The sequence below is a fragment of the Tympanuchus pallidicinctus genome, unplaced genomic scaffold (assembly GCF_026119805.1).
Source record: "Tympanuchus pallidicinctus isolate F22 unplaced genomic scaffold, pur_lepc_1.0 scaffold20, whole genome shotgun sequence".
Taxonomy (NCBI): domain Eukaryota; kingdom Metazoa; phylum Chordata; class Aves; order Galliformes; family Phasianidae; genus Tympanuchus; species Tympanuchus pallidicinctus.
The window spans coordinates 5,528,235-5,554,700 of NW_026294722.1; the positions used below are offsets into that span (position 1 = coordinate 5,528,235).

The window sequence follows — 26,466 nt, forward strand, 5'->3', positions numbered from 1 at the left end:
ACATTTGTTAGGCAAAGTGTGTTACAGCACTACCATAGATGCAAGGTTCCAAAGGTTTAGCCACCTTTAAGTAATGGAGGACCCGCTTAGTCTTCACTCTTTTTGGAAGCTTCTATAGCAGGCCTTACCTCATAGTTGTGCTCAGTTGTATTCGCACTTTAAAACCAGAGTCCACTACATGGGGGAAAAAATATCAGGTAAGCTGTTCTTGCTTTTTGTGTATGTATTCAAACCATAGCATAAAATACATGTAATCCATACTCTTTAATGACATCTGATGGAATTCACCTTTTTTTTTTTTATACTCAATAAAAATATTTTGTACAAAGTGGTCATTGTCTCCTTAAATTTAATCGTGTGCCTTCTAACAGAAGACTTGAAAGTACTTTAAAAGCATTATGCTGTAGACAGTGTAAGATGTGCTGATTAATATGGCTGGAGGGGGGAGGAGGGAGAGGACAATAAAACCCTGTCACTCCAGAAGTCCTGGTTAGTATTTATTCCTGCTGTCTCAGCCAGTTCCATCAGGCACACACAGATTATGAATTTCTCCTGTTCTTTGGTGAACTGGATTTGGAAGGTGACTGAGGACCTCTGAACTGCTGTAGTGCATAGAAGATCTCCAAAAACATTGACATGGGTGATTTAAAAAGAGAGGAAAATGGAAGAAAATTCACATTTATTTACGTCATCTCAAATATTTTATCACTGGATGTAATGTGTGTTTGGGATACTCTACATTGTGTGATAGTTTCCTGTATGTGAATTTACTTTGTTTCACATACACGCTGAAGTTACTTAGCACTTCTCACGTGTGGATGTCAAAGCAACTCGTGGAGAGAAAGAAAAAACAAAGATCAATTGTGGTTATCAATAGAAAGAGTGATGTATTGAGTGAGGGCTTTATTGGCAGTACTGCAAACCTCGCAAGGACCTCATGTTTAAAATAGACTGATTGTAACAAAAGCCCTTGTCTCAGCAAAGGAGATTCCACAGATGTTATCTCTTTTGACAGTTTAAAACTGGAAGTGGGTTTTCTTACAGAATGAAGGCCTGAAATATCTGCGTGCTATTTAGAATGCTCTTAAAATTGCAACAAATGGAAAAAAAAGCCAACAACAAACAAACTAGATAGAATATGTGGCCATTATACATATAAATGTGGCGAAACTGATCTTATGAAAAGATGTATTCAAGGGCAAGAAAAGCAAATATATGTCCAGTGCTGATACTTAGCATATAATGTTTTAATGGCTTTAGCTGCAATAAAACCAGCACATGGGCTTCAAATCAGAAAGAGTTAAATATTGTATAACTAATTTAGCACTGAAAGCTCTGCCAACTTAGCTTGCAGCACTTAAAACGCTGGCTTGTGAGAGAGAGTTACTGAGCAGTAGTTGGAGACTTCAGCCAACATTTTCAGTATTACCTAAAACTAGGCGTTCAGCCTATTTATGGGTCATGAAACCTGTTTATGGATGTGGAGATAGAGGTTTCCATCCAAAATAAGCTCTTCCTGTTTGCTCACTCTGGAATGAATGAGTGCAGATAGTGGGTTGTGCCAAACTTCTAATATTCATGTAAAATTACAGTCTCAACATTTTAAAACGTGATTTGTTCTCTGACTGAACAAAACAGATTCAGTTACAGCTGTTATTAACTTACCACTGGAATTTGTCTTGAACGTGTACTTAAATTTTACCCTATTTAGTGATTCTTAATCTCTGATTCTTAACAAGGATTCAGAAATGATTTTTTTGTTGTTGTTTATTTTAGAGTGATTCAGTAATTCAGTGTTTGAGATGCGTGTTGTGATCAGTTGTGTAAATCACAAGTCTCTCTGTAAATGAGCTATAAATTAATGACAGAAGAACAGTGAATGCCTGCTAGGAATTTTGGGAGGATTTGTCAGCTACTCTGCAGTGGTCAACACTGACCAAGTGTGGAGTCATTACTCACTTACTGGTAAATTCACTCAGTGTGAACCATACTTCACTACTGAGTCCATTCAGGCTATATGCTGTGGCTGGTCTTTTTCCCACTGAAGTTGTCTTTTGAACTGTGCCTTGGGATTATAACTTAATGTGCATGTAATACGTTGTGATCAGAACGGCTGGAGCTGATTTCAGGCAAAGGATGCAAATGAATTTGTAATTGGATGAGCCAACAATTCATATGGTGCTTTCCAGATGATCTTGGATTCGCTGAAGATAATTATTTGTTTAGTTCCTGTCCTGCCTGCTTTCACTGTTCATCTCACCATCCCTGCTCCCTTATGGTGGCAGAGCTGTGTATGTACTACATTATTAGCTAGTCTTAGTTCTGGTTCAGATAGCCAGTTCACTTTCTTCCTGTATTTGCTCTTTCATATATATTTTTCTAACTTTGAAAGAAAGTAAAAATTGGCAACACTTAAGGAACACCAAAACGTTTTTTCTGGAGGATAAAGATAGCACTGAATTTTTAAATGTACAAATAGGAAATAACATACATTGCAGATTGGGAATTATTACAGAAAGCAGCACGGCCAGCACCCTCTCAACCACAGAACTACGTCAAACTCAAACACTGAACTGCAAAATCAACTATGGATATCTAGGATGCATTCAGTCAAATTTAATTGTTCTTGTTTCTCATCGTACTTAAAATGAGAGCTATTTCTGATAGGAAGTCTCGAGTAAAATTCAGATTGTTCTCAATTTGTTTCTGACCTTTTGTAAAGATTACTTCTAGTGCCTTTGCAGATTTTGCTGCTCTCCCCATTACATGGGTAAAACAGACTCACTGTGTTGTTACCAGTTACCATCAGAAGAACACAATTACAGAGGAGAGAGAGTTCCTCAGCTGTGAAGAGATCTCATCAGACTTTCAAGTTAATTTACTTTATTCGAAAAAATTTCCAGGCCTTGTTAATTACAGTTAAGTTTTTGCAGAGTGAGGCTTAAATTGAGCAAGAATTGAGGATAAGAAATGCAAGCACTGATGATGATGGGGCAAGGCTTTGTTGACAGAAAGAAAGGCTTAATGAAATATACAGTAAGTGCTGGCAACACTAGGTTTAAAGCAGTGGTAGTTTTGCAGTGTTATTGCAGCAGACTGTACATAGTTCTTGCAGTACAAACTTTCACAGAAGAAGGAATTTTGACTTGCCTGGTCAAAATGTAACTCAGGTTCATCTGTATGCAGTGGAATCTTCTCACCTAGAAAGCTTCAGTTAAAAATAGCTAATCTCGTTTTAATGGCTTCTGAGTTTAATCATAGCAACCATAACTTGGAGAAGATGAATTCTGTTGAACACAAATAGAAATTCAGCTACATAAACAAAAGCAGCTGATACAATTAGTATCTACTTAGTGAACTTAGGAGTCCCTTTAAAGCTTTGCATTCCGTTGTGTTGCCGAAAGTGCGTACTTAACGACTCACAAATAGTATTTATCTGCATCTGTGGGATTTTTATGTATTTAGGCATATATTGCTGTTATCTAGAAGCTTTTGGTGGTGTAAACTGTTCCTTAGTGAGCAGAGGGTTTTGTTTAGTAGGACCAAAGATGCACGTAAATTAGTATCTTAGCTTTTAAAACTGTTGCAGGTTCATGAGTGGAAGGAGCAGTGTAGGTTTTAGATTCCTGGCCATTTAACCGCACTGAATATTATGTTACTTGGCCTTTTGTTTTGTGTTTTTGTATTTCTGCTTCCTAGCTGCTTGCAGATAGAATTAATGTGGACTCTAAAAGGGATTCTTTGAAGTCATAAAATCCAGAAGTTAAGAAAGCCTTTCTTCGTACAGTTTTTCTACGTTTGCCTTCAAATGTATGTTAAAGGATTCATTCCCTGCTCTTTGTTCTAGTCATGTTTGTTTTCCACAACTGCCAGTGGGAATTGTGAATGTAAGGGGAAGAAACACAATCACATGAAGCAGACGTACAGATATTTGTGTTTTTCCTCTTTCCAGGAACTTTCCGGTCATTTTCAGATAAACGTTTCCAGAGATTCAAGTCAGAAGCTTTCACAGCAGAGCAGTTCTGCTCCCAGTGCCCATAGCATCAATCTGAATCCTACACCAAGGGGTTAAAAAGCAACCTGCCAAATTGCCAAGCATGCCAAATTCATACTCAAATAAATGCTTTCTTGGAGAGAAGGCAGACATACGCAGTGTCCTTTTCTCCCACATGCTAAACTCGTATCTGCTTAAGGGCTCATGTGCTGGTTTGGTGTGTTAGTTATCAGTTTCTCTACTTCTCAATGTATGTTAAAAATGATATTTAGCTGGGGAAAAGAACAACAACAGAAAAAGGAATCAGAGTCAGTTACAAGCTTTAATATTGTTTCCAAACAGCCTGTTTGAGGATGTTGTTATGAAGTTTAATAGTGCCATGTGGTTTATCTGTAAGAAAAAAACAAAGAAAGGTTTTCTAATAGCATTAGAACTTACTTTTGTTCAGCTGTGCTTCTTAAATTCTAGCTTAGCCCTACAGAAAGGTAGATTGCTTGTCCAACATATCTGTGTATACGACATTATTATAAACTATTTTACTGGAAATGTTTGAGTAGGGAGTGGGAGTGGACAAGAATAAAAGCAGTCATACAAAAATGACAGTTTTCTTTAGTATTTGAACAGTAGCAACATCAGCAAAATTTCCTGTATTGTATTGTAGTAGCAAACTACAATATTAAAGGAGTACCAAAGAAGGGATTAAAATATTTCTTCTCACATATGAATACAAATATAAATAGTAAATAAATGTAGATACATACGTGTGCAGACTAATAGAATTGCCAATAAGTCATCGCATGAAATACAGAAGAACTTACTGTTATGACATTTGTAGCTACCACTGTATAATAGAATAAGTTTCTATTGAAAGCACTGATAAAAATGGTTTTTACATATACAATCTTTGTGTTCTCTTTCAGGTCTTGAATCGTCACGTCCAAATTTAATTCTTGGATTGGTTATCTGTCAGAAAGGGAAACGTCTTGCTACCGGCATGGAAGCAGACAAAATAGAGGAAAAGCGAAGTCGGATTCAGTTGCAGGAGGAAGCAGAACCATCGCAGTTCTTGAAGGGGCCAGTAGCTTCTTTCCAAGAAAAGAAAACCCCAAAATACGGGCTTTATTCTGGAGACTCAGCTGTGAGTACAACACCCCCTGGGTCTCCTCCGCCACCTCCACCCCCACTTCCCGTTCCAGAAAGCTCAGCAGTTACACCTTCAGTATTAAAAATACTGTCCTCGATTAAAAGTGGAACCACAGCTACTGCACCGCCTCCGATCCCAGCCGCTGCTTCTCCAAGTGTTACCGCTACGCATTCTTCGTCCTCAAAAACTGCCACACCTCTCGAGCACATCCTGCAGACGCTGTTTGGAAAAAAGAAATCTTTCGAACCTGTTGCTAAGGATTCTGAAACTGCCCAGTCTTCAAACCAGAAAGCTCAGGCAGCTGCTGAGGGAGGTGTGGCAGCTGTTCCTTTGTTAGATCCCATTGTACAGCAGTTTGGACAGATGTCGAAAGACAAAGCGATAGAGGAGGAGGAAGATGACAGACCGTATGATCCCGAGGAAGAATATGATCCAGAGAAAGCTTTCGAAATGCAGACAGGTGAAAGTGAAAAACTTTACAGTGTGGAAAAGCCAAGTAATACAGCAGTATTAGAGGATGAGGCCTATGATCCGGAAGATGAAACTATCTTGGAAGAAGCAAAAGTTGCTGTTGATGATTTACCTAACAAAATGTATACGGATGCTAAAAGCAGTGCTCCAGAAGCATCTGCTCCATACGTATCTGACTTATCTGCGTCCTCATCCTTAATGGAACAGCAAAAAATGTTGGAAGAATTAAACAAACAAATAGAAGAACAGAAAAGGCAACTAGAGGAGCAAGAAGAAGCTCTCAGACAACAAAGAGCGGCTGTTGGCGTTTCAATGGCTCATTTTTCAGTGTCTGATGCTTTAATGTCACCACCACCAAAATCTTCCCTAATAAAGACTGAATTGTTCCAACAGGGCCAGCAAGCTGTACAAAAAGTAGATTTACCTTCATCTGCAAATCAACAAGCACAAGTTTTAAACCAGGGCTCTGACCCACGGCAGACTAGAGATCCTCGACAAGCCCGAAGAATGGCAACAGAAATAAACGACAGTACTGATGCTCGAATCAAGCCACAGGCAGTACAGAATGAAACACCCGCAAGAGAAATTCTTTCAGCAAGTTTTCCAAGTGCTCTGTCAGCTTCACTTGGTAAGGAAGATAATACCTTAATGTCTGCTCCTCAGCTTAGTTATACTGCTGGTAACTGGGTTTCAAGTGAACAGGCTTGTACGGTGCCACAGAAAGAGGCACCTAGTGGCAAATTTGAAAACACCGCTCAAGTTAATTTGGAGAATGTAAGTCAAACAGTTCCTGGCGAACCCTCCACATCCAAACCCTTACGCAAAGTGCTGCTTCCAACACCTCCGACTACGTGTTTTCAGCCTAATTTCTCCACATCAAATGACAGTCAGTCTTTGCAAGATATGCACCAAGTACCATGGTCAAATGAGCCAAAGGAAGGAATAGGAAGAGATTCTTTTTCAAATGCAATGTTTACTTCTCAGGATAATGCAGGTGGTCACTATGAACCCGAGAGAGGTCTGTCTTCACTGCAGTATGAAGAACAAAGAAACCCTCAGCCTCATCAATTTGTGGAACAAACTGAGTCTACATCAATTCAGGGTGAGGGTGGCCCTCTCCCACAGCACTTTGAGGAAAACAGACTTCCATTTTCTTTGTCTGGGCAGAAAGGAGGACCTCCACAACCGCCAATACACAGTGCACCTGGAGGACCTCACGGACCTAACTTTAGAGGGCCGGCACCACAGTTCTCAGAAGAGCACGGTTCTCCAAACAGTGATGGGCAAAGAGGATCTGCCCCTGGAAGATTTGGAGGTCAGAAGGGTCCCATCCCTTCCTTATTTTCTTCACAGCATGGATCTCCGCTTTTTGGTGATAATAGGGGCCCTGCCCCATCTTACGGTGTTCCAAGAGGAATGTCGCCATCTCAGTTTGAAGATCACATGGAACCTCACATGGAACAAAGGGAATTCTCAGATTCCCAATACAATGAGATGATTAGGCCTCCAGGACCATTTGAAGGATCTGATCAAGCTCAGTTTATGGGAAACAGAGGACCTTTTCCTTTTGGAGGTCAAAGACGACCTCCACCAGCTCAGTTTAAGGGACAGAGAGGAGGCCCTCAGTTTGGAGGGCCAAGAGGTCCGGCCCCTAGTCATTTTGGGGGACCAAGAGGGCCTCACACAAATCAATTTGAAGGGCAAAGAGGTCCACCTCCGAATCACGGACCTGGCCCAAGAGGACTTTTGCCACAGCCATTTGAAGAACGGAGAGGGAGTCCCCCTCCCAGATTTGCCAACCAGAGAGGTCCAGCACCACCTCAGTACGGAGGACCAAGAGGACCCTCGCCTGCAATGTTTCCAGAGCAAAATGAACCTCCTTCTAGATTTCATTTCCAAGGTCAGTCACAGCAAAGTATGAAGTCAACCCCAAGACCACTCCTAGACCTTCCAGGCCATCTGTCAGCCCACAGAAAAGACATGTGGGAGGAGGCTGGACCGTCTGCATCTCTTTCCAATGTTTCTGGACAAGGGCATGAGTCAGAAGGACAGTGGTCAGCACCTGACTTCCGAGAAGGCAAAAATATTGAATATAGAGGCCAGACATTTGAAGGGAGGCAGAGAGACAGATACGAGGGAGGAAATAAAGACAAGGGTTTAGATCAGCCAGAGCCTCAGCAAGCTGATAATCGCCAAGGTAGACCGTTTGAGGAAAGACGAAGGGATCGTGAACATGGCAGACCTTGGGAAAGAGACCGTGGCAGAAACTGGAACAGAGACAGGGACTGGGAGAGACACAGGGACAAGGAATGGGATAAAAACAGAGACAGAAACCAAAACAAAGATAGAGAGAAAGATTCCGAGCATGCTAAGGACTGGGAAAGAAGCAGAGACCGAGACAGAGCCAGAACCAGAGACAGAGAATCCTACAGAAGACGTGACAGGGAGAGATCAAGGAGCAGAGACAGAGATCGTGACAGAGATAAAGACAGGGACCGGGATCGAAGCAGGGAAAAAGAAAGAGATCGAGAGAGAGATCGGGATCGTGAGAGAGGAAGAGATCGGAAAGATCGGAGCAAAACCAGGGACACTGGTAAAGAAGCAAAGCCAGAAACACCTAAGGAAAGCCAGAAACCAACAGAGGCAGAAGCTTCATCGTCCACTGCTCAGTCGTAGAAATATGGCTGCTACTGTATTTTCCCTAAATAAGACACTTTTACAACATAGCAAGGACCGAGTCAGTGTCTTCTGTATATACTGTATATTCTCACCTTTGCAAAAGTGCTGTTGTAAATCTAGCCTTATACAATGTACTGACAAATTAGTAATTTTTGAAGAACTGTGAATGAAAATACTCGAAGACGTAAACGGCAAGAACATACTGGACTTTCACTTGCTGCATTTTGTGCATAACGTTTTTATTATAAAAATTCACAGCGTTACCTGTTCTGAAATTTTGTTTTTTTCTACTCGCATCTTTATCTTAAAATTTCCATTTACGGTACAGAAATGGGAAAAGTCTAAGAAGAGCATATTGCTTTTTAAAATTATAAAGTTATGTTTTCCAGTAACTTGAATTGTAATTTTATAAGAGAATTTAATCAAAATCCTAGGAGCCATACCTTTACATCTCATTTGTGTGGTATTTTGATGTCCAAGTTGTTCCTACAGCACACGCTTTAAAAAAGGAGTCCAATATTGCTGTCTTTCTTTACAATGCAATGATTGTGTGTTTAGGAAAAGGCTGCAGAAGAACAGTGTTATTATTTGACAGAGGATTTGGAAATGGAATGTTATAAGCTTAAAGTGCACTATTTTCCTTTCTCTATACAGTTATTTTGTGCTTTGAAATCCATCTGTTAAGTGTACAACAAAGAAGCAATTCATACTTTTCACGAGGGTGAGGAGTTTTAAATCCCACATATTTACAAACCCGTAATTAAAGAGCATATATGAGTAGCACCTTTATAACCAGCGAAACGTTTTAAAAACACCAAGATCTATTGGCAAAAGATCAAGTCTACAAAAGAATGGGGATACCAAAGGGATGAAAAATAACTTTATTGAACTGATGAACTGATTTACGTGAGGCATTTTGGGGGTTTTGTTTTCTTTTGGCAGAAAACTGCCAGAGATTTAAGAAGTGTCACCGCTTTCCTCTACTTTTCACTCTAAAAGTGTGAAAAAAAGTGCTCCTGAAAAAAAACCCCACCAAAATGCCCCTGTTTTTGTCATTCTGCTCATTCTGGCACTGTATATAAGACTGTCCAATGAAAATGGTCTAAATGCATTAAGCTTGGAAAGATTGGTAACACCTGATGTCATGATTCAAGGGGGAAAGTCCTTACTGTGAAATACATTACACAGCTACTTTTCATGTATTCTTCAAGTACGTAATTCTGAAGTATGAAATAAGAAAACCCCGTTATTTACAATTTGACTACATAAATTAACAGTTGCTTAAGTATTTTCGTATTTTTATAAAATAGTTTTGAAAAAGGTAAAATTAGATTCCTACAAATACTTGCACCTTGAATTCTACATTACAAGTAGCATCCATGTCATGTATCTCACCATAGGTTATAAGGTTCATATTGGTGTGTCTTACAAGTCCTCACACATCACGGGTTTGCTGGTTGGAATGATTGCAAAATGAACCTGTAAACAACACGTTAACATGCAGAGAGGTGTTATTAAATACAAACATCTACTATGGTGTAAGATTTTTTCTTAATGAGATGTTTCTAATTTAAAGACATACATAAAAGTATGCAAAAAGCAAGTGTGTTTGTTTAGGTTTACTTGATAGAAATTTCTGTAAATTGTATTTTATATGGCAAAATATAGCACTGTACATTAAGACATGGGAGTTCACAGGTTTTTGTTACTGTAAGTAGAATAAACATCTACAGCTAAATTTTGTCTCTGAGGCATGCCTGTGTCCGTCATTTCCTACTGATCTCTGGTACCTTTCAGCAAGCCCAGAGGGTCACCACAAGAGGCTGATGGCCCACAGGTTTCATTTCCACCCCAAAAGATGAAATTTTGCAGGATGCCACCATTATTAATTGATATTTATATGTAGCTGTTCCAAAAGTTGCATAAAAGTTTGTTCTTAGGATTTATTCTGGTTTATTTTGAAGTTTTTTGTTATCTGAATTGGGACAAAATACCCTCAACTGAGCTCTGAGCAGTGTGAGCTGAAGGATCGACATGTCCACAAAAGGTTGCATTGTGCTCTGTGCAACTACGGCAGGGTTAGAAGGGAGAGGGGAAGGAATATAGAGCCCAGCATGTGCACAACTGCTGTCAGCATTTCTGATTTCCTTTCTAGAGGTGACAGATGCACTTTCTGGATTGGCCTTTACCATAGAAAATACCCACGTGTGCTGTTACCGTCATTGGTGCACAGCAAAGGAAGGTAGGGAAAAGGTCTGTTTTCACAGAATCACAGCAGTAGCCCAGGTTGGAACGGACCTCAAGGATCACGAATCTCCAACCCCCTGCCACACGCAGGGCCACCAACCTCCCCATTTCATAGCAGACCAGGCTGCCCAGGGCCCCAACGTCTGGCCTCAAACACCTTCATGGCCGGACGGGGCATCCACAGCCTCTGTGGCAGCTGTTCCAGCACCTCACCACTCTCATAGTAAAGCAAATTTTCTGAACCTCCTGAAGGGAGACTGTATGAAGGCTTCCGTACAGCGTGGATCTCTACATTCTATTCATGGGCTAAAATAGTACTTCTGTGCCTGTGACTCCGACTTGTTTCTGGAGCCTGTCACAACAGCATGTGTTTTTAGTACTGCAGTACAGGGCCACGAGCAGAGCCGTGACAGACACTGACACACGAACGCACGGCGCTGCCATGGAAAGAACGACTCCGTGCGGGCGCCTCTGGGCGGGCAGCGCCGGCACCGCGCACTCATCCGCACGGCGGGGCGGTTGGCGAGGCGCAGCGCGCATGCGCGAGACGGGCGGTTGCGCGCGGCGGTTGGCGGCGGCCCGTGCCGCGCGTGCGGCGCAGGCGGGTTTGGCCGCTGCCGTCCGACCCGTGAGCGATAGGGCGGGACGGGGGGGCGGCGGAGGCGGCGCTCCGCTTCCCCTTCAGAGCGCGGGGGGTGAGGGTCCGCCGCCCTTCGGCCGTAGGCGGCTCCGCGGCTCCCCGGGTTGCTGGCGTGGGGGCTCGGCTGAGGGAGCCGAGCGGAGCGGAGCAGGTGAAGGGCGTTTCGGCGGTGCGCGGGAGGGGAGGGCCGAGCCGCCGCCTCGCGTGGTGCGCCGCGTGCCGGGCGTTGCCCCGCGGCCGTCGGACGGCGGCGGGTTCGGTGGTTGAGAGAGCGGGACGGACGCGGCTCTGTCGGGTAGGCGCGCCATGGCGGGGCCCGGCCCGCAGCCTGGAGCGGACGCGGCATTCGGCGAGCAGAGCTTCGGCTTCGCTGCCGCGGAGCTCAGCCTGGTGGAGATGGCGGACGTGGAGTACGGCCAGCTGCAGCACGCGCTGTACGCGCAAGCGGAGCCGCGGGCCGCCGAAGGCGAGGCCGAAGCCGGGCCCGACGCTGCGGTTCCCCCGGACGAGGGCTGCGCCTCCCGCGGCCCCGCCGGCCCGCCCGCTTTCCCTGGCCTGTGCCAGGCGGGAGTGACCGCCGACGGCGGCGCGCCCGGTTCGAACCCCTGCGTGGGGCACGCGGACTTCCAGGAGCGCAGGATGATGTTGCTCGGTGAGGTGAACCCCCCTGCCGGCCAAGCGGACAAAACGCCCAAGGGTGGCTCCGAGGAAGTCTCGGGGTGCGGCTTGTTGAGGGCGAAACACGGTGAGAGCTTTGCTGGGGTGAGCAAAGGGAGCGTAGTGGTTGAGCGTGTGGCGATGGCAGCCGAGCCCAGATCGAAATCTGCAGTCAGAGTTCGATTGGAGGACACGTTGAACGGCGTCCAGACAGAAAGTCCCAGATGCCAAGAACCCCAAGAATCTGGAGTGACTCTTAACAAGTGTGTTGTGCTTAATTTCAGTTTCTGTCGTTAAGCTATGTATTTTCATAGAGTTTGAACTGTTTTTCCGAAGTAAACCTACGGTGGGTCCTTTAATACACACGATGTTATCGTAAGTGGCACTTTTCTAATCTGTGGCATTCCCACGTGGCTGCAGCTGCTCTCTCCCCTCCTGTGTATCGCATCAGTGGCACAGAATGTCATCACAAAATTAATGACCTTACAACTTTATTATTGATAACAAGCTGTGATTTAAGTAAAGGTGAGAGAAGAGTTGCCTGGTTTTGCAACTTAAAGCAAGGCAGCTTCTTGATCCTAACAAAATAATGTGGGGCAGTTGGTTATTGTAATGAATGATACAACTTAGAGGCTTGGCTATGATAAACACTTTGGGTGGAAGTCTTATACACTGTGAACACTTTGGCCTTGTAACTGTATCAGTGTTCTGCTAAGCATTTCCTTGAGGCTATTGCGGCGCTGAATATGATGCCTTCTCAGCTGACAGCTAATTATTATTTTGCAACAAATGAAAGCGGTTTCTTGATGATAACTACCAAAGGATACGGAGCTGTGATTGTTTTTCTGTGCTCCTCATTTTCGCTATTCACCTCGGTGTGTTTTTGTGTGTTGCTGTGTAGCTTGGTAACATTGATTCAGCAGCCGTCAGAGCTGGTCGGCGTCCCCCTTCATCAGCATCAGAACAAGTGTGCAGCGGTGGTGAAAAACAAGAGCACACCCACCACGCCTTCTGCACAGTTCACGCATCCACTGTTTGCCATGAGTGCGTGTTCTGCTGCTGGAGCTGCTAATTCCTCACAGGCTCAGGTAGGTCGTATGTTCTCCATTAACTGTACTTTGCAAATGTCAGATGCTAATAGCGTTCATCTTCCAGGCCTACGTAGTAGAATTGTGAAGGTTTATGTTGAAGTGTGGCTTGGTTTGGATAGACGTGAGTAGTACAATTTGTAGTTTGTTAATCTTAAGCTATCAAAATTACTCAAACTGACTGTGTGGTGGTTCAGCCGTGCAGTAACGTGCGTGAGGTAGTGAGCAGTAGCCATTGGGTGTTATAGCAGAAATGCTGACTCCCATCTGGAAGCAGTGATGGAGCACCTGGTGGGAAGGCAGGGCCAGGGTGGAGCTCAGGTGCATGCAATGTACCTGAGTGACTGGAAGGGGTGGAGCCAGGATCCACTCCTTCTCAGGCCTCATTTAAGGGCTGGCAGTGGAGGTGAGTGTGTCTTGCTGGAGATCCCTGCCTAACTGAGGCCTTCCAAAGGTAGGCATCTTTACTCCTTTGTTTCTGCTGCTGCTGCACCTGGGCTTATCCTCGTTGCTGTAGCCTGGGACTCTGCTGCTCCACTGTCATTGCTGTGTTTTCTGTCACGTTACAGTGTTGCAGGTGTCTTAGGAGAATGATACAGTAAAAGAACATAGATACAGATATCTCTTATTCTGTACCAGAGCAGGAGGAGATGTTTAACAAATAAGATTTTCTATTGTTTGTTCATTTTCTAATTCATTTTGATGAGAAAGGTGGTGTTTTGTTTTTTGTAACCTCTGAAGCAAAGGAGATGGTGTGGCACTCAGGAAATGCCAGAAGCGTATTAAAGAAGTAGAACTAAATTCAGCAGACTGATAAAATGCCTTGGTTGTGGTGTGCAGAAGTAATTGAGATTGATTTTCATACAACGTGTTGACTAATGGAGCTGAAATTTAAGATCTTCATACAAAGGTAGTGAAAACTGTCTCCATTTTATGTATATAATCCTCCTAAGCGTTCCGTTTTTGGTTTTCACAGGCCTCTGGAACATCTTGTGCTATCTTGGAATCTGCCACGCATCAAGAGATTGGGATTCCCAGAACATTCTCTTTCTGTTACCATCAGGAAATGGAATCCACTAAACAGACAGTAGGTGCTATGAATAAAGCTTTGCCTGAGGAAGTTTGGATTAAAGTTGGAGGTAAGCCATCTATCTTCATTTTAGCTTTCTCTGTCCTTCAAATCCTTTTTAATGTGCATGTGTTCTACAATGAATTTGAGTGCAGTGAATCATACCAGGTGTGGTCTTTTGAGATGCACAGTGGGCAGTGTGGAAGTAGATTAAAGAAAAAAGTTGCCAGTAATTTTAGCTATATTTACAAAAGTGTTTAGCTCTTCTGGCTGGAAGAGAGAAAACCTGAGGCTGTAAAATATCTTTGAAATTCTGGGTCTAGAGTAAGTAACTGGTTTCTTTCTACATTTTTTGACCCAAAAGTTGATATAGCAGATCCAGTTATCAAATTGAAGAACATTTGAAGGACTTCTTCAAATGCTAATTAAAGGTAGGCACGATCTCTGTATGTTCTCTGAGCAAATGGAATTAGATGGATTTTGAATCGGTGCCTTTGGGTTTAGGACACGTGTTGCTCTAAGAGTCAATCTGGGTTGGCTGTAAAGCTGCCAGGATTGTTCCACGTAAAACAACAACAAATTTTCTCTGCTCAGTATTTTCCATGACCAGTAGGAGGATTATCAATAGGTTCTTTTCCTCTTTGTTTTGCAAAGAAGACACCTTATGCAAGCAAGCGGTAAACAAACGAAGTTGCAGCCGAATAAGCCCAATGGATGCAAACATAGATCGCAAACCTCTTAGTGAGATACAAAATATGCGAGATAGCCAGAGCACTGCAGCTGCACAGGGCCCCTGGCAGTCAGCACAGTCACATTCCAGTGTGCAGGTGCAGAGTGGTACGCAGGAAGGAGTTACTCAGCGGAGAGAAAGACATAACCGCATGGAGAGAGACAGAAGGTAATTTTTCTATGAGGAGCTGCAATGCAAAGTGGTTTTTTTGGAGCCTAAGATATTGCTACTCTAATGATCCCGTCGTTTCCCAGAGTAGGAGGTGAATTTGCTGTATCTTTATTTGGAAGAAGTAGCAATGCAGGTGGTGAGGGTTTGGTGTTTATTAGAAGAAAGAGTGTGTGCCTAATTGCAGGCTGCTCTGGAGAGATGAGGTAACTAACTTGTATATAACACCACTAATATACGAACTTGCAAATACAAACCAAAGATAGCTTAAAATAAAACAAAAAGCAGTCCCCAGAGGTCATGGCTTGTATCAGATGTAATTGTCTTTTATTACTTTTTCCCTTTTCTTCCATCTTGATGACCTCTTGTTTTTGTTTGTAGGCGCAGAATCCGGATTTGTTGCGATGAACTGAATCTTCTGGTTCCGTTCTGCACTTCTGAAACTGATAAAGCAACGACCTTACAGTGGACAACTGCATTTCTGAAATATATTCAGGAAAAGCACGGCGATTCTCTGAAAGAGGTTCAAATCCAATTTCATTTTTGTAATTGATCAAATAGTGAAACACTTTTAAAGCTGTCATAACGTAGCTGAAGTGTATGGAATGTTTCTTCTGGGTGCTGTTGGTGAAGGACCACTGTGTCACTGAACTGTCCTTTATAAAGCTGTTTTATTTGACCAGCTCTCCTTGCAAAATTTCGGTTCAGTGTTGTGGTATCATGGGCTGCCTTGGGTTAGAATTTTCAGATTGAGTTTACTTATTTTTGTAGTTAGCATCATACTCAGGAATGGGGCTGCCTGTAGAATTAGGGCCTTCTTCAGTCATTCCTGTTCTTCTCCTGTCTCTTTTCTCTCTTCCCCACTTATTCACAGAGATGTTTCTAGCTGGCTGCTATGAGCCAGTGGTCACAGGATGGGATTCTGAGCTGCATCTGTGCCCACACTTAAAGTGATTGAGAGTAGGGAAGGGTTGTATGTCCCATAAGCTCCCACAGCCCTCCTTGCAGCCCAAGAGCAATTCTATAAGTGTCTTAGGAGAACAGATGGAACATGGTCCCTTGGTGCTTACTGTTAAAGGTACATTAATTTTCTTCGAGACATCAGTGAAACAATAACACAACTCTCAAGTAAATACCTCCATCAAACTTGGTTGTTGTTTCTTCTTGTATTTTGATTATTTTCTAGGAATTTGAGACCGTGTTCTGTGGCAAAACAGGCAGGAGACTGAAAGCACCCAGATCGGATTCGTTTGTAACGTGTCCAGTTCAGGAGAGCTCGCAGCATGGCTATGGAGACCAAGTAGCCTTGAATTGCCTGAGCGTGGATAAATAAGGAATGACCCAACCTGCATTTATCTCTGTTTACGTGTGGGGCTTTGGCTTATTGTGATTAATTTATTTGAGAAGCTCTGGGAGAGACTTGCAAAAACTATAACTTGTAAAAACACATAAATGGAGCTTTAAAGAAAACGTTCATCATTCCAAATGAAAATGGAAATTGACTGCCAGCAATATAAATCAGTGTTCTGTTAAAGGGGCTTTGGGACTAGAGAAAACAAGAAAATGCCATGGCAGCTAGTAATTATTTTTCTCCTTTTGCTCCTTTTCTGTTTGTGGTTCTGCTTTGGATTTTTTTCCCTTCTTTTTCCTTTAAGGTGATACAGTACAGTTAAGAATTGTTGTAGATCACCCTGTCCTGTTACTTTAATAACTACGTGCAAATATATCCTTTAAGTGTAAAAAGAAATATAAGGTACTGTAATAAAATGCCCATTTTTCTCCTTAAACGTTTGAAAGTTATGTAGGTTAATTGAATAAGTGCACAGTTCCTAAATTGCACTGCTATGATGGAGTTTGTTTGCTGTACTTTAATGCATTTGACCCCAAAGATTGATACAAAGCTATTAGCATTGTTTTTAGAGTGGTGCATTACTTTAATGCATTTCACACAGCTGTCCAACAGTTTCTTGTGTTGTTTAGTCCAAAAATGGCATATAGTAAACAGCAGATGATTTAAATGTACAAACTATCTTAATATTTAAAGACTAACATGGCTCTATTGTTGATAAGCTTCAGCATTTAGGGCAGAAGTAGAATAGTGTCTGAGCTTTATTAATTTCAGTGATAACAGATGATGCCAGCAGGTTTTGAGATACAAAAAGGTCTCCCAAAGTAAATACTGTTTGAAATCACGGATACTGACAATTTTGCAGCAATTTATTTCCAAACAATCCTAGGAAAAACAGTTTTGGAATATAGGATTCATTTTCATGTGTATAGTGACATTTATAACATCACAAAGAAAGGGTTAAAAAAAAAATCTCCTTTTATTTTTACAACAGTTCATACAAGTCTTTTCTGGCTGAACTTTAGAAGAGCATCCTTCCTTACTTGGGGTTCCTTTCACGATTACTGTGCAAATAGCTTAAGTTGAGGACATGAAAATGCTGTTAACTTCCTTTGTTATCATATGGAAATACAAAAACTCTCCCCTGTAAATTAAAATATATACATTACACCTTTTGCAGAATTGGATTGCAAGAGGCTTAGTAATTATTAGGCTGGGCAAATATCTGAGGTGCAGTCTGAATACTGGCAATAGGCAGCACATACCTCAGCTATGGTCTTAGCACAGAGTGTTAAGGTGTTACAGTACTGGATGCTTAAATGCCTTATTTCCACTGCTGTAAGCAGCAGTTAGGTGCCTGAAACCTGAACAACGTGGATGTTAGTGCACAAACCTGCATGGCTGAAGTCAGTGGAGCAGCACTGAGGAATTCAATTGACAAAGGCTCAAACGTTTGTACAGAAAAGCTGCACTAGTACAGCTTGGAGATGATGGTAAAAAGGACCACTTCCTCTTGCAGGTCTCTTCAACACAGGGAGGCAAGGAAGAAGGTGAGGTGATTTAGAAGTGAAAATTCTGGAAAAGTATTGAGGGAGGAGGAAAAAAATGCTCATAAAGCATCTTTAGTTACGGTTTTCATCTGATGCTTTCTTTTTTCATACAACTGAATTACTGTGTCAAAGTCTCCACTTAAAATAACAGAAGAAACACGTGTCCATTTATCACTAGGAAGATTTGTCTGTTTTCTTACAATGCACTGTTTATTTAAATATTCAGTCACTTCTCCACTTCTTGTACTGCTTTATGACTTTTTGGAAGTCGATGCTCCAACAGCTCCCATGCAGGCTGATGTGTCACAGATGCCTGGAGTTCCCTGAGCCCCAACAGCACCAGGAGTACCAGGATCCCCTGGAAGGCCGGGTTCACCCTGAGCTCCATCCCTCCCGTTCTTACTGATTCCAGGTACACCAGGAAGTCCTAAACAAGAAGGGGGAAAACATTCCATGTCATATTTCCTGACTTTCATTTAAAAAAAAAAAAAATTGTATCTATAACTTTCAAAGTTCTTCAGTACTTTGAGTATCTGTATATCGGACTTGTTGAATACAAGATGTTGAATAAATTTACCCTGAGTCTGCAGTCTGTGTGTTGGGTGTTTTTAGGGTACCTTTGGGTTTACTGGAATTATCTGAGTGTAGTTAAAGGTGGGTGTTTAATATTACAATGCATGTTTAATATGGTTACCACATGTCTGCTTTAACACTTGCTGATCACAGCAGAACTGGATTCCACTTTGCTGCTACTTCAGACCACGAGGGACAATAATGAATTTGTGACCTGATTTTTTTTGTAGGGTCCCTGATTCGTTTGCTGGAGGGATTCTGTGTGAGCCCAGGTCCCTCCTTAGTGGGAGGCAGTGGCACTCAGCTGCTTCAACTCATTGTGTGTCCCACAGTCATCATTAAGACTCTGAATAGGGGAAGGAGAGTGACAGTACAGAAGGCCTCGCTGACCTTAAAGATAAGGAGCTTCCTTTATAATGTGTCTGATTTCAAAATTTTCCTCATAGTGAAACAGACATTTTGTTTATTGGCAGAAACAGTTTTGGTTTTGAGCAGGCTTGGGCTGCTCTTTCTTTTATTCTTTTTCTTTCACGTGCCAAAGATAATTCATAAAACTCTAATTTCCATAATAACAAGCTTTTAGAAGCACTGCAAAATGAGCTTCTGTCTCCCTGAGGGACAACTCTATCTCTAAACCTGCATTCTGGCTGAATTATGATACAGAAATGAGACCTGATCCTTTTTAGTTCAGTTAAAATTCGCCTACTGTTGATATCACTCAACCTCATAAATAAGAGAAATACCCTCAATACTTAATATATGAAAAATATTTTCTAAAGCATATAAAAAGATGCTATTTATCTATTGATGGAATTATTTTATGGAAGAATGTGAGAGACAGTGGCATATAAATAGTCTGTTTTTATGGAAGTGAATGCAGAGCCTGATTTTAGTGCCTGTAACTTATTCATTGTGAAGATGTAATCACAACTAGAAAAGCTGCTTTAATAGGTAAGCAAGATATTCTTTCAGACTTCCTAACAGATGCTTATTAATTTGCAGAAAAGAAATTCTGAATCCTCTGATCAAATAGGCAGAGCTGTCCTTAGCTTTTACTCATGACGTTATTTGCACAGGCTTACCTTGAGGTCCCTGATCACCATCAGGCCCATCAATTCCTTGTCCAGCCGGTCCTTTATCTCCCTTTTCACCAGTGTCACCTTGAATCACAAATAAACAATTTCAGCACTGAGTTGTAAAATCAAAAAGCCTCAGGTCAGTGCTAAGATCTTAAAAGATGCAAGCAAAACCCTCCTCTAGAACTCTGCCCAAAGACTGATCCGTTCTGCTGAAATCAGTACAGCTGATCACTGATTTCAATGGCCATAAGACAGAAACTACTTGGCTCAGTCTTACCTCTGGGACCAGGATCACCAAGCTCTCCTGTTGGCCCTCTGTACCCAGGGGGACCACGAGCACCAGGATGGCCAACGCTTCCTCTAGCTCCTGGAGGACCTGGTGGACCAGCAGGGCCAGGGCGCCCCGTCATCCCAGGAGCTAAAGGCTTCCTCAGATTAGCAGCTAACTGTGCAATTTGATCTGAAAAACAGAATAACAGCACCTACAGTAAAAACTACACATCTAACACCTTCACTCTTTGCCATCTGGTCAGAAACCTGCTGGCACCTTATGCCATTTTCTGTTTCCTAAACCGCTTTGAAACACGGCAAGGATCCTGGAGAACGATAATTAAAAACCAAGTGCTCCGAAACAAGCAGTGCTGAACATAACCTCTAAAGGCAAAGCAGAAACATCAGGGAAAGAAAGACACTTGCTGGGAGCTGGCACCTGTTTGGAGTCCTGCCTTGAGGCCTGGGATGTGCCATGGTGGGGAGAGGAAAGCTAGGAGCTGAGGTTCTGAATGACACAGGTGAGGGGATGTCAGAGCTTCTGCCAGCACGTTTTGCATGTTGCCCCAGAGAATCATGCAAAAAAACTAACTTTAAGAAAATAAAAGACATCCCAAACAAGAATTTTCTGAAGTGTTTCCTTCCATTAATAGCCTACTTAAGATGAAAAAGAACAAATCTCAATAGACATCCCATGTTCGAGATCTCCTCTTCAGCCAAATACATAATTGAAGTTTGCTTTCTCCCAGCAAAACTCACCGTTTATCATTTCCCCACAGAGTTCTCTTATATGCTGTTCACTGGCCTCTTTGCCCTGCAATTAACAGAGAATTCCTGCTTTATACAAATCACATCATTGATAATAATCACTGACAGCTACGTCATTACTTGAAACTCCCTTCCAGCAGCTCAGTAAGCAGCACAGCCCCTCTTCAGAAGATGACAGCTTCAATTTAGAAGCTGTGTCACAATATAAATGGCTATAAATGATTAACACCAGCATTTCAGGGCAGCTATTGAATCTGGGCCTCACCTAACGCCAGAATGTGAGCCTGGACCAAGACAGAGCCCCGAGTAGGAGCTGTATTTTTAAATGACCCGTTTCTAACTCACTTTTGTAAAGACAACAGCAACTTACAGCCCATTCCACTGGACAGATAATGTGCATGTCAATGAGATTCATTCGCCAAGGTAAACATCTGGGGGGATTGCAATTCTGAAGCCTGCAAACCACTGATCTTTTTCCACTGCAGAACTCCTGATGCAAGACTGCTAGCTTGCCTGAACAGTTACTTTCGACTGTTCAAATGCAGGATGCCACCTTCTTTTCTGAACATGCATCCAATACCTGCAATCCTTCCATTATTTGCAGTGAACAAATGTACCACAGAAGCAGGCAATACTTACAGGAGGCCCTGGTTTGCCTGTGATGCCAGGAACACCCTGCTCCCCCTGATGGCCCATGGGCCCTGGGTGTCCTGGGATCCCTGGAGCTCCAGCTGTCCCATTGGGGCCTTGAGCACCTTTTGGACCCAGTTCTCCTCTTTTTCCTGGCTATAATAAAGAAAAATAATGCAGCACTTAGATTTTAAGGAGATGCATCACTGAAAGATACAGTAAACACATTTATAGCGAAATGTTACACGGCAGAGTCCGCAGTGCCTGACACATACCTCTCCTTTTTGGCCAGGAGGACCAAAGGGACCCTGTTAGAAAGAAAATGGAAACATGAAAGAAAGATCTTATGGAAAACGTCCATTGAAAATCCTTTCTCCCACTCTGCAAGGCCCAGGAAGCAGTGTTGACATGCACATGGCAGGCATTGGGCCACTCCAGTGAAGGGGCCAGGAACGATAACAGGACGTTGCAGACCAGATCCAGCCTCACCAGACCAGATCACCAGTGCTGAACATAAGCCCAGGCAGCCTGGAGAGTTCTGGAAATTGAGAGAAGGACAGAAAAATGTCCACCTGCCCCTCAAAATGACTACAAGTGCTGATGTGCCACTGCTGTGTGAAGGCATGGCCAGTGTTGTGGCCAGAAGGCTGTGGCTGGAAAGCTTGGCTTGCAGTCCCCTTTTTGCAGCCAGTGGTGCAGTGATGGCAGCTGGAGCACTTGCACAGTTAACACACTGATTGTATTAGTTCTTAATTCATAGTTCTGTACATTGCTCTATTACTTCAAATTCAATTCTACTGAACTTGAGGACACTTACCAGTTCTCCTTTGTCACCCGGGAGACCGTCTGCTCCAGCAATGCCCTGAAAGCACATGACAGAATTAACACAGCACCTAACAATACACTCAGGTTACTGGCAAGAAGGTTCACTCTACAACCTCAGCTCCTAAGGGAGACGGGGGCACTTAGCAGTTTATTATCCACGGCCCCCAAGAGGAAGCACTGCCCAGGAGCTGCCCTGCGGAGAGGACAAAGAGATGCCCCTTGCCACAGGTGATGCTTGATGGAATGCACTGGAAGCAACACAAACCATGGTGCATTGCTGCTCTGGAACCACTCCACGTGCTGTGCAGCAAAGCTTGCTCATTGCAAGGCAATTAGAGCAGATAATGAACAATGTTATTGTGACTGTATGGCTGGAGGGAGAAAGTTAATTCAAGACAAACAGAGGACAGGTTGGCTTTTTGCTTAGCAACACAACGGAGACCACACAGACACAAACTGGGAAACAGAACAAGCAGTACCTGTTGGAACATCACTTATTTTCTGCAAGAACAAAGTCAAGCACCGACCTAATTTACATATTCAATGAAATTTATCCCCAAAAAGCTCAGCACTGAGGTAAGTCCAGCTATGAAAGTAAACAGCAGGGAGTAAAAGATGAAATAAACGAGGCTACGAGGCTGCCAAGCCCTGGGGCTACAACGAATCCTCTTCATTGATCTCAGGGACTGCCTCAGTGAAACGCTGGTGTGCAAGGAGCTCACATGCAGCACGTCTTGTGGGTGCAAAATGAACAGCAAGAACCCAGCATTTCCAATCATGGTGTTTTCATAAGTTTCTATCAGAACAGATTACATCTCTCTCATCATCACACACACACAAAAAAAAGAGATCAGAAAGTGTTTTGTCAGTGCCTGCTGCAGACTACTCACATCCCGGGGAAGGAAAAGCAGTCTGTGCACCTTTGGCACAGTTTAAATGCCTCGTCTGCAGGAAACTCATCACAGAAAGAACAATGTCACTTACCTGGTTACCTTTGGCACCAATAACACCAGTAGGACCCTGAGAATAAGTAAAAGAAGGCCATCAGTTCAAACTGTTCTTTCCTTGTGAATTCCTGGTGTGTCACACATGCACTCCCACAGCAATGAGTCAGCCTAACTGCCAGGTAGGAGGGATCAATGCTCATTCACATTTCTCAGACATAAGAAGAGAATTAAAGCATCCTGCTGTTCTTGCAGCACACTCTGCAGCCAGCAGCTCAGGCCTCAACCCATGCATTTTATACCCTAAGAGCAACAGGAGGCATTTCAAGGCTTTAGAGCATCAGTTCTCTTGGAGATTTAGAGTCAGGTGCTCCTCCACATGCAGGTTTACAGAATGACACAGCCACAGGAATAAAATACATCCTGGTGATGAGCCATTTCGCCCTTCAGATGAGGTTTCTACTGCACATACATCAACCTGGCACCTGCAATCTGATCTTTCTTTAATAACCAAACCTGCAGATGGCCCAGCAGGAGGAACCTGAGAGGTGGACAGACGCAGAATAAGGGCACGTCATTCTGCTCAAGTCAAGAACTGAACACATTTGAAAAAGAAGGGGGAGCATTTCTACTAAGGAAGAAATAATTCTTGGCAAAACAGACAACAGCACGTGGAAATGCAGAAATTGCTATAGCTGTAACTCCTGTTTCATGTGACAGAGGCCTTATATTCTTTCCTGAACATCACCACCATGATCTATGCCTCCAACTTTCCGGAGTCCTGAGGCTTCATGGAAGTTCATGGCAATGTAACACATCTTAACCACCAAAGGGGGCCCTGAGAGGAACTCTCCCTTAGAAAAAAGCTTAAATAGAAAGGACTGATTCAAAACTGTGGAATTTCCTGCAGCCATAATTCCCAGCAGCAGGAAGAAGTGACATTCGTGGCTCTGGGGACGGCCAGTTCCACACCCAGCACCATCCTCATGTGGGTGCCTCTATCCACCAAACACAGCCAACATTCCTCAATGGGAGATGCTGCATACAGGATCTCCAGGAATTTTGACCTAAATCCTGTGAAGGAATACTTGCCTATTGCTGCTTCAGACTGCAGGCACAGGCAAGGTAAGCTGCACTAACTCCTCATGTTCTCGCACACAGGGCTGTCACCAACAGCAGAGGCACCCTGGAAAGTCACTGCAGGTGCCAGCTGTGCACACAGAGGAGAGAAGCTCCTGGGTTACCCAGACCTGATACAGCACGTTCTCCTGGAGAAAACTGTTAACAAGCTGCAGGGTTTAAGAAATAATCAACAATTACATCTCAGAGCAGCCACGCTTAACTTCAGAGCCAGAAATAAAATCTTTTTTTTTTTTTTCTTAAGCAAATGCTTTTTTCCCCTGAGCAGCTCTCCAGATAACGCTGCTCTGTGCAGGGCCTCTTTCCCCTCTGGAACATGCATTTCTCACGGCAGCAAAGCCCTGGAGGCGGGCAGGGTCACAATGCTGCTCCTGTCTCACACCTCAGGCTGCACTGAGAGCCTTCTTTAAACCCACACAAGAGGGGCCTTTGTAAAATCCATCGCTGACACAGAAAGTTCACCTTAAAGCTGGAGTCAGGGCAGCTACCCAACACACGGCTGCTGCTCTCCTGCAGGCCCTGAGCAAATGCCATTCGCTTTGCCCTGCTGCCTTCTTTTAAATGAGAAGGAATTCATTTACAGAAAAAAGTTGGATTTGTTCTGAAGTGCGGGGCCCTGCGGTGCTGTTCAGAAAGAAATCACAGAGCAAACTGTAATTAAAAATAAAATATCCTGAAACCCTAATCAAGGCATCTGAATGACAGCATGAATCTCCTTTGCTGTTGGGGGTTGAGGTGTGGGGAGGAGGAGGAGTGCATGCAAAGCAGGAGACAACAGTTGTCTATTCTGGCTTAGATGGATCCCCATCCTGCCTGGAAATAGCAGGAGTTCTTGTACTGGAAGGGAAATAGGCAGGAATAGGAGCTGAGACAGAAAAGAGGCAGATGCACGAATCCTCTGTCTGCTTGGAGCCCAGCTCAGGCATGCAGCAGCAACAGGACAGGGAGGTAGGGGGGGGACCCCATGTGCCAGCCTGCAGCTGAGTCTGCATTCACTCGGTGTGATGACATCAGCTGTTCTGTGTCAGGGACCTGCTAAGCTCTGATTTCACATCTCCCAAACAGGAAGGAGTTACAAACATCATCTCCTCCTTACCCTGTCGCCAGACTCTCCACGAATTCCAGTTGGACCAGGAAGGCCAGGTTCCCCACTGGCACCTTTAGGACCCTGTTAGGAAAACAGCAATAAAAGAGAGCTACAACCTAGAGGAACAAGAAACTCTGCATGACATCCCCAGAGCTCCTCACGTTTGAAAGCATTGCCTTGGATTTCCTCTCTCCTTTGCTCCCCAGGGACCATTTGCTTGCTGTTGGCATTGCTTTTACTGAGTGCTCAGCCAGTACAGCCTGCTCTCATTTCTGGTCAAGCACATTGATAAGGCACTCCAGCTTCTTCTTAATAAAACTACAGCCAGGATCTGGCAGCACACAGCGCCTCAGCCAGTTCTCTGGGGATAGAGAGTGATTGTAAACCAAGAAGGGGAGGAGAGGAAGGAAGAAGAGAGTCCTCCATACTACAAAAGGGAAAAGGAGCTCGCTGTTGACACCAGGTGTCCAGGTGAGGGAGGAAGCAAGGGGTCAAGCTCAAAGCCTTCTGATATAAATGCTAAACATCAGTTCCAGTAGGCAGCTTGTCCACCCTGACATTCTTTCTATTGTAGTGTGTTAATGACAGTGTTAATCCAATCCTGGCAAGTGGAAAGACATTGCTTCCCCTCATTTGCTGCCATCACACAATGGTGAGCACAATGCAGAACACAGCAGCCGACCAGAACATGATGTGTGTGAAGTGACTCTTGTCTGCACACTGACCTGGAAGCCTCGGACACCAGGGGCTCCAATGGGGCCTGGGAGACCAACGGGGCCCTGAAAAAGTAAGGAGATGATTCAGGCTCAGGTAACTCACCTGTGTCATTAAATGACTCCATCTAACAGAGAAAAGATGCAGTTTCATGCTGCAGAACACTTTCCCCAGAGGCAGTGTTGCTGAACAGCCATCACAGTGGTGCTTGTTTGTGTTTTTGCTGACACTTGTTAATATACTGTTACCATTAATAAAAATGCTTATTTGCATAAATTTGTGGTTACTCATGAATGGTAGAGATTGGTGACAGCAAAAGTTCAAAATGAGATTAATGGATAAAAAGGAAACAAAAAAGTCCATAAGAACCACTGGAAGGTCAAGTTCAACTACAATGGTAGCACCAGGTGGGGAATAAGACAGTAAATGGTTTCTCATGCACCACTGAGACCTCAGCTCTTCAGCCCAAAGTTTCACAAAGCTGTCAGTACAGAAAGCAGAAATGAAAACTGACAGAGCAGTACCTGGGTTTGTTTCACACCCACAGCAAGATAAGACTGCTGCAGTACCAGGCATGGGCAAAGAAATGTGAGAACAGATTCCCACCTGAGAAATGCTTTGGCTCTGCACCATATGTTGTGAGTGTTGGGG

General features: G+C 43.5%; 3 protein-coding genes across 6 annotated transcripts in view; 2 read left to right on the plus strand and 1 right to left on the minus strand.

Annotated features, from left to right (window-relative positions):
• DIDO1 (death inducer-obliterator 1) overlaps positions 1–10,026 on the plus strand; it is a 47,635-nt gene extending 37,609 nt beyond the window's left edge. For all 4 annotated transcript variants that reach the window (XM_052683404.1, XM_052683405.1, XM_052683406.1 and 1 more), the window contains one exon: positions 4,915–10,026. In XM_052683404.1, coding sequence (XP_052539364.1) covers positions 4,915–8,285 — 3,371 coding nt within the window. In that variant the 3' untranslated portion in view covers positions 8,286–10,026. The remainder of the gene's footprint in view (positions 1–4,914) is intronic.
• A 1,332-nt stretch (positions 10,027–11,358) lies between these two features.
• Positions 11,359–17,254, plus strand: TCFL5 (transcription factor like 5). Its single transcript, XM_052683666.1, has 6 exons — positions 11,359–12,095; positions 12,734–12,920; positions 13,897–14,059; positions 14,644–14,887; positions 15,269–15,410; positions 16,074–17,254. Exons 1-6 carry the CDS (start codon positions 11,482–11,484, stop codon positions 16,218–16,220), a joined length of 1,497 nt encoding a protein of 498 aa, XP_052539626.1. The 5' UTR covers positions 11,359–11,481; the 3' UTR covers positions 16,221–17,254.
• The window catches only part of COL9A3 (collagen type IX alpha 3 chain), a 33,081-nt gene continuing 23,810 nt past the window's right edge, over positions 17,196–26,466 (minus strand). The window contains exons 23-32 of the mRNA XM_052683665.1: positions 25,827–25,880; positions 25,111–25,182; positions 22,915–22,950; positions 21,923–21,967; positions 21,381–21,413; positions 21,115–21,261; positions 20,467–20,521; positions 19,715–19,897; positions 19,441–19,518; positions 17,196–18,212 (exon numbers count right to left, since the gene is read on the minus strand). Of these exons, the coding sequence (XP_052539625.1) occupies positions 18,037–18,212; positions 19,441–19,518; positions 19,715–19,897; positions 20,467–20,521; positions 21,115–21,261; positions 21,381–21,413; positions 21,923–21,967; positions 22,915–22,950; positions 25,111–25,182; positions 25,827–25,880 (879 nt within the window). The 3' untranslated portion in view covers positions 17,196–18,036. The remainder of the gene's footprint in view (positions 18,213–19,440; positions 19,519–19,714; positions 19,898–20,466; positions 20,522–21,114; positions 21,262–21,380; positions 21,414–21,922; positions 21,968–22,914; positions 22,951–25,110; positions 25,183–25,826; positions 25,881–26,466) is intronic.

What these genes read in the sequence shown, in the direction of transcription:
- TCFL5 (XM_052683666.1), top strand. Translation starts at nt 11,482, where the DNA reads ATGGCGGGGCCCGGCCCGCAGCCTGGAGCGGACGCGGCATTCGGCGAG. An exon ending in TCTGGAGTGACTCTTAACAA is followed by an intron (nt 12,096 to 12,733) that starts GTGTGTTGTGCT and finishes GTTGCTGTGTAG; the next exon opens with CTTGGTAACATTGATTCAGC. An exon ending in AGTTTGGATTAAAGTTGGAG is followed by an intron (nt 14,060 to 14,643) that starts GTAAGCCATCTA and finishes TGTTTTGCAAAG; the next exon opens with AAGACACCTTATGCAAGCAA.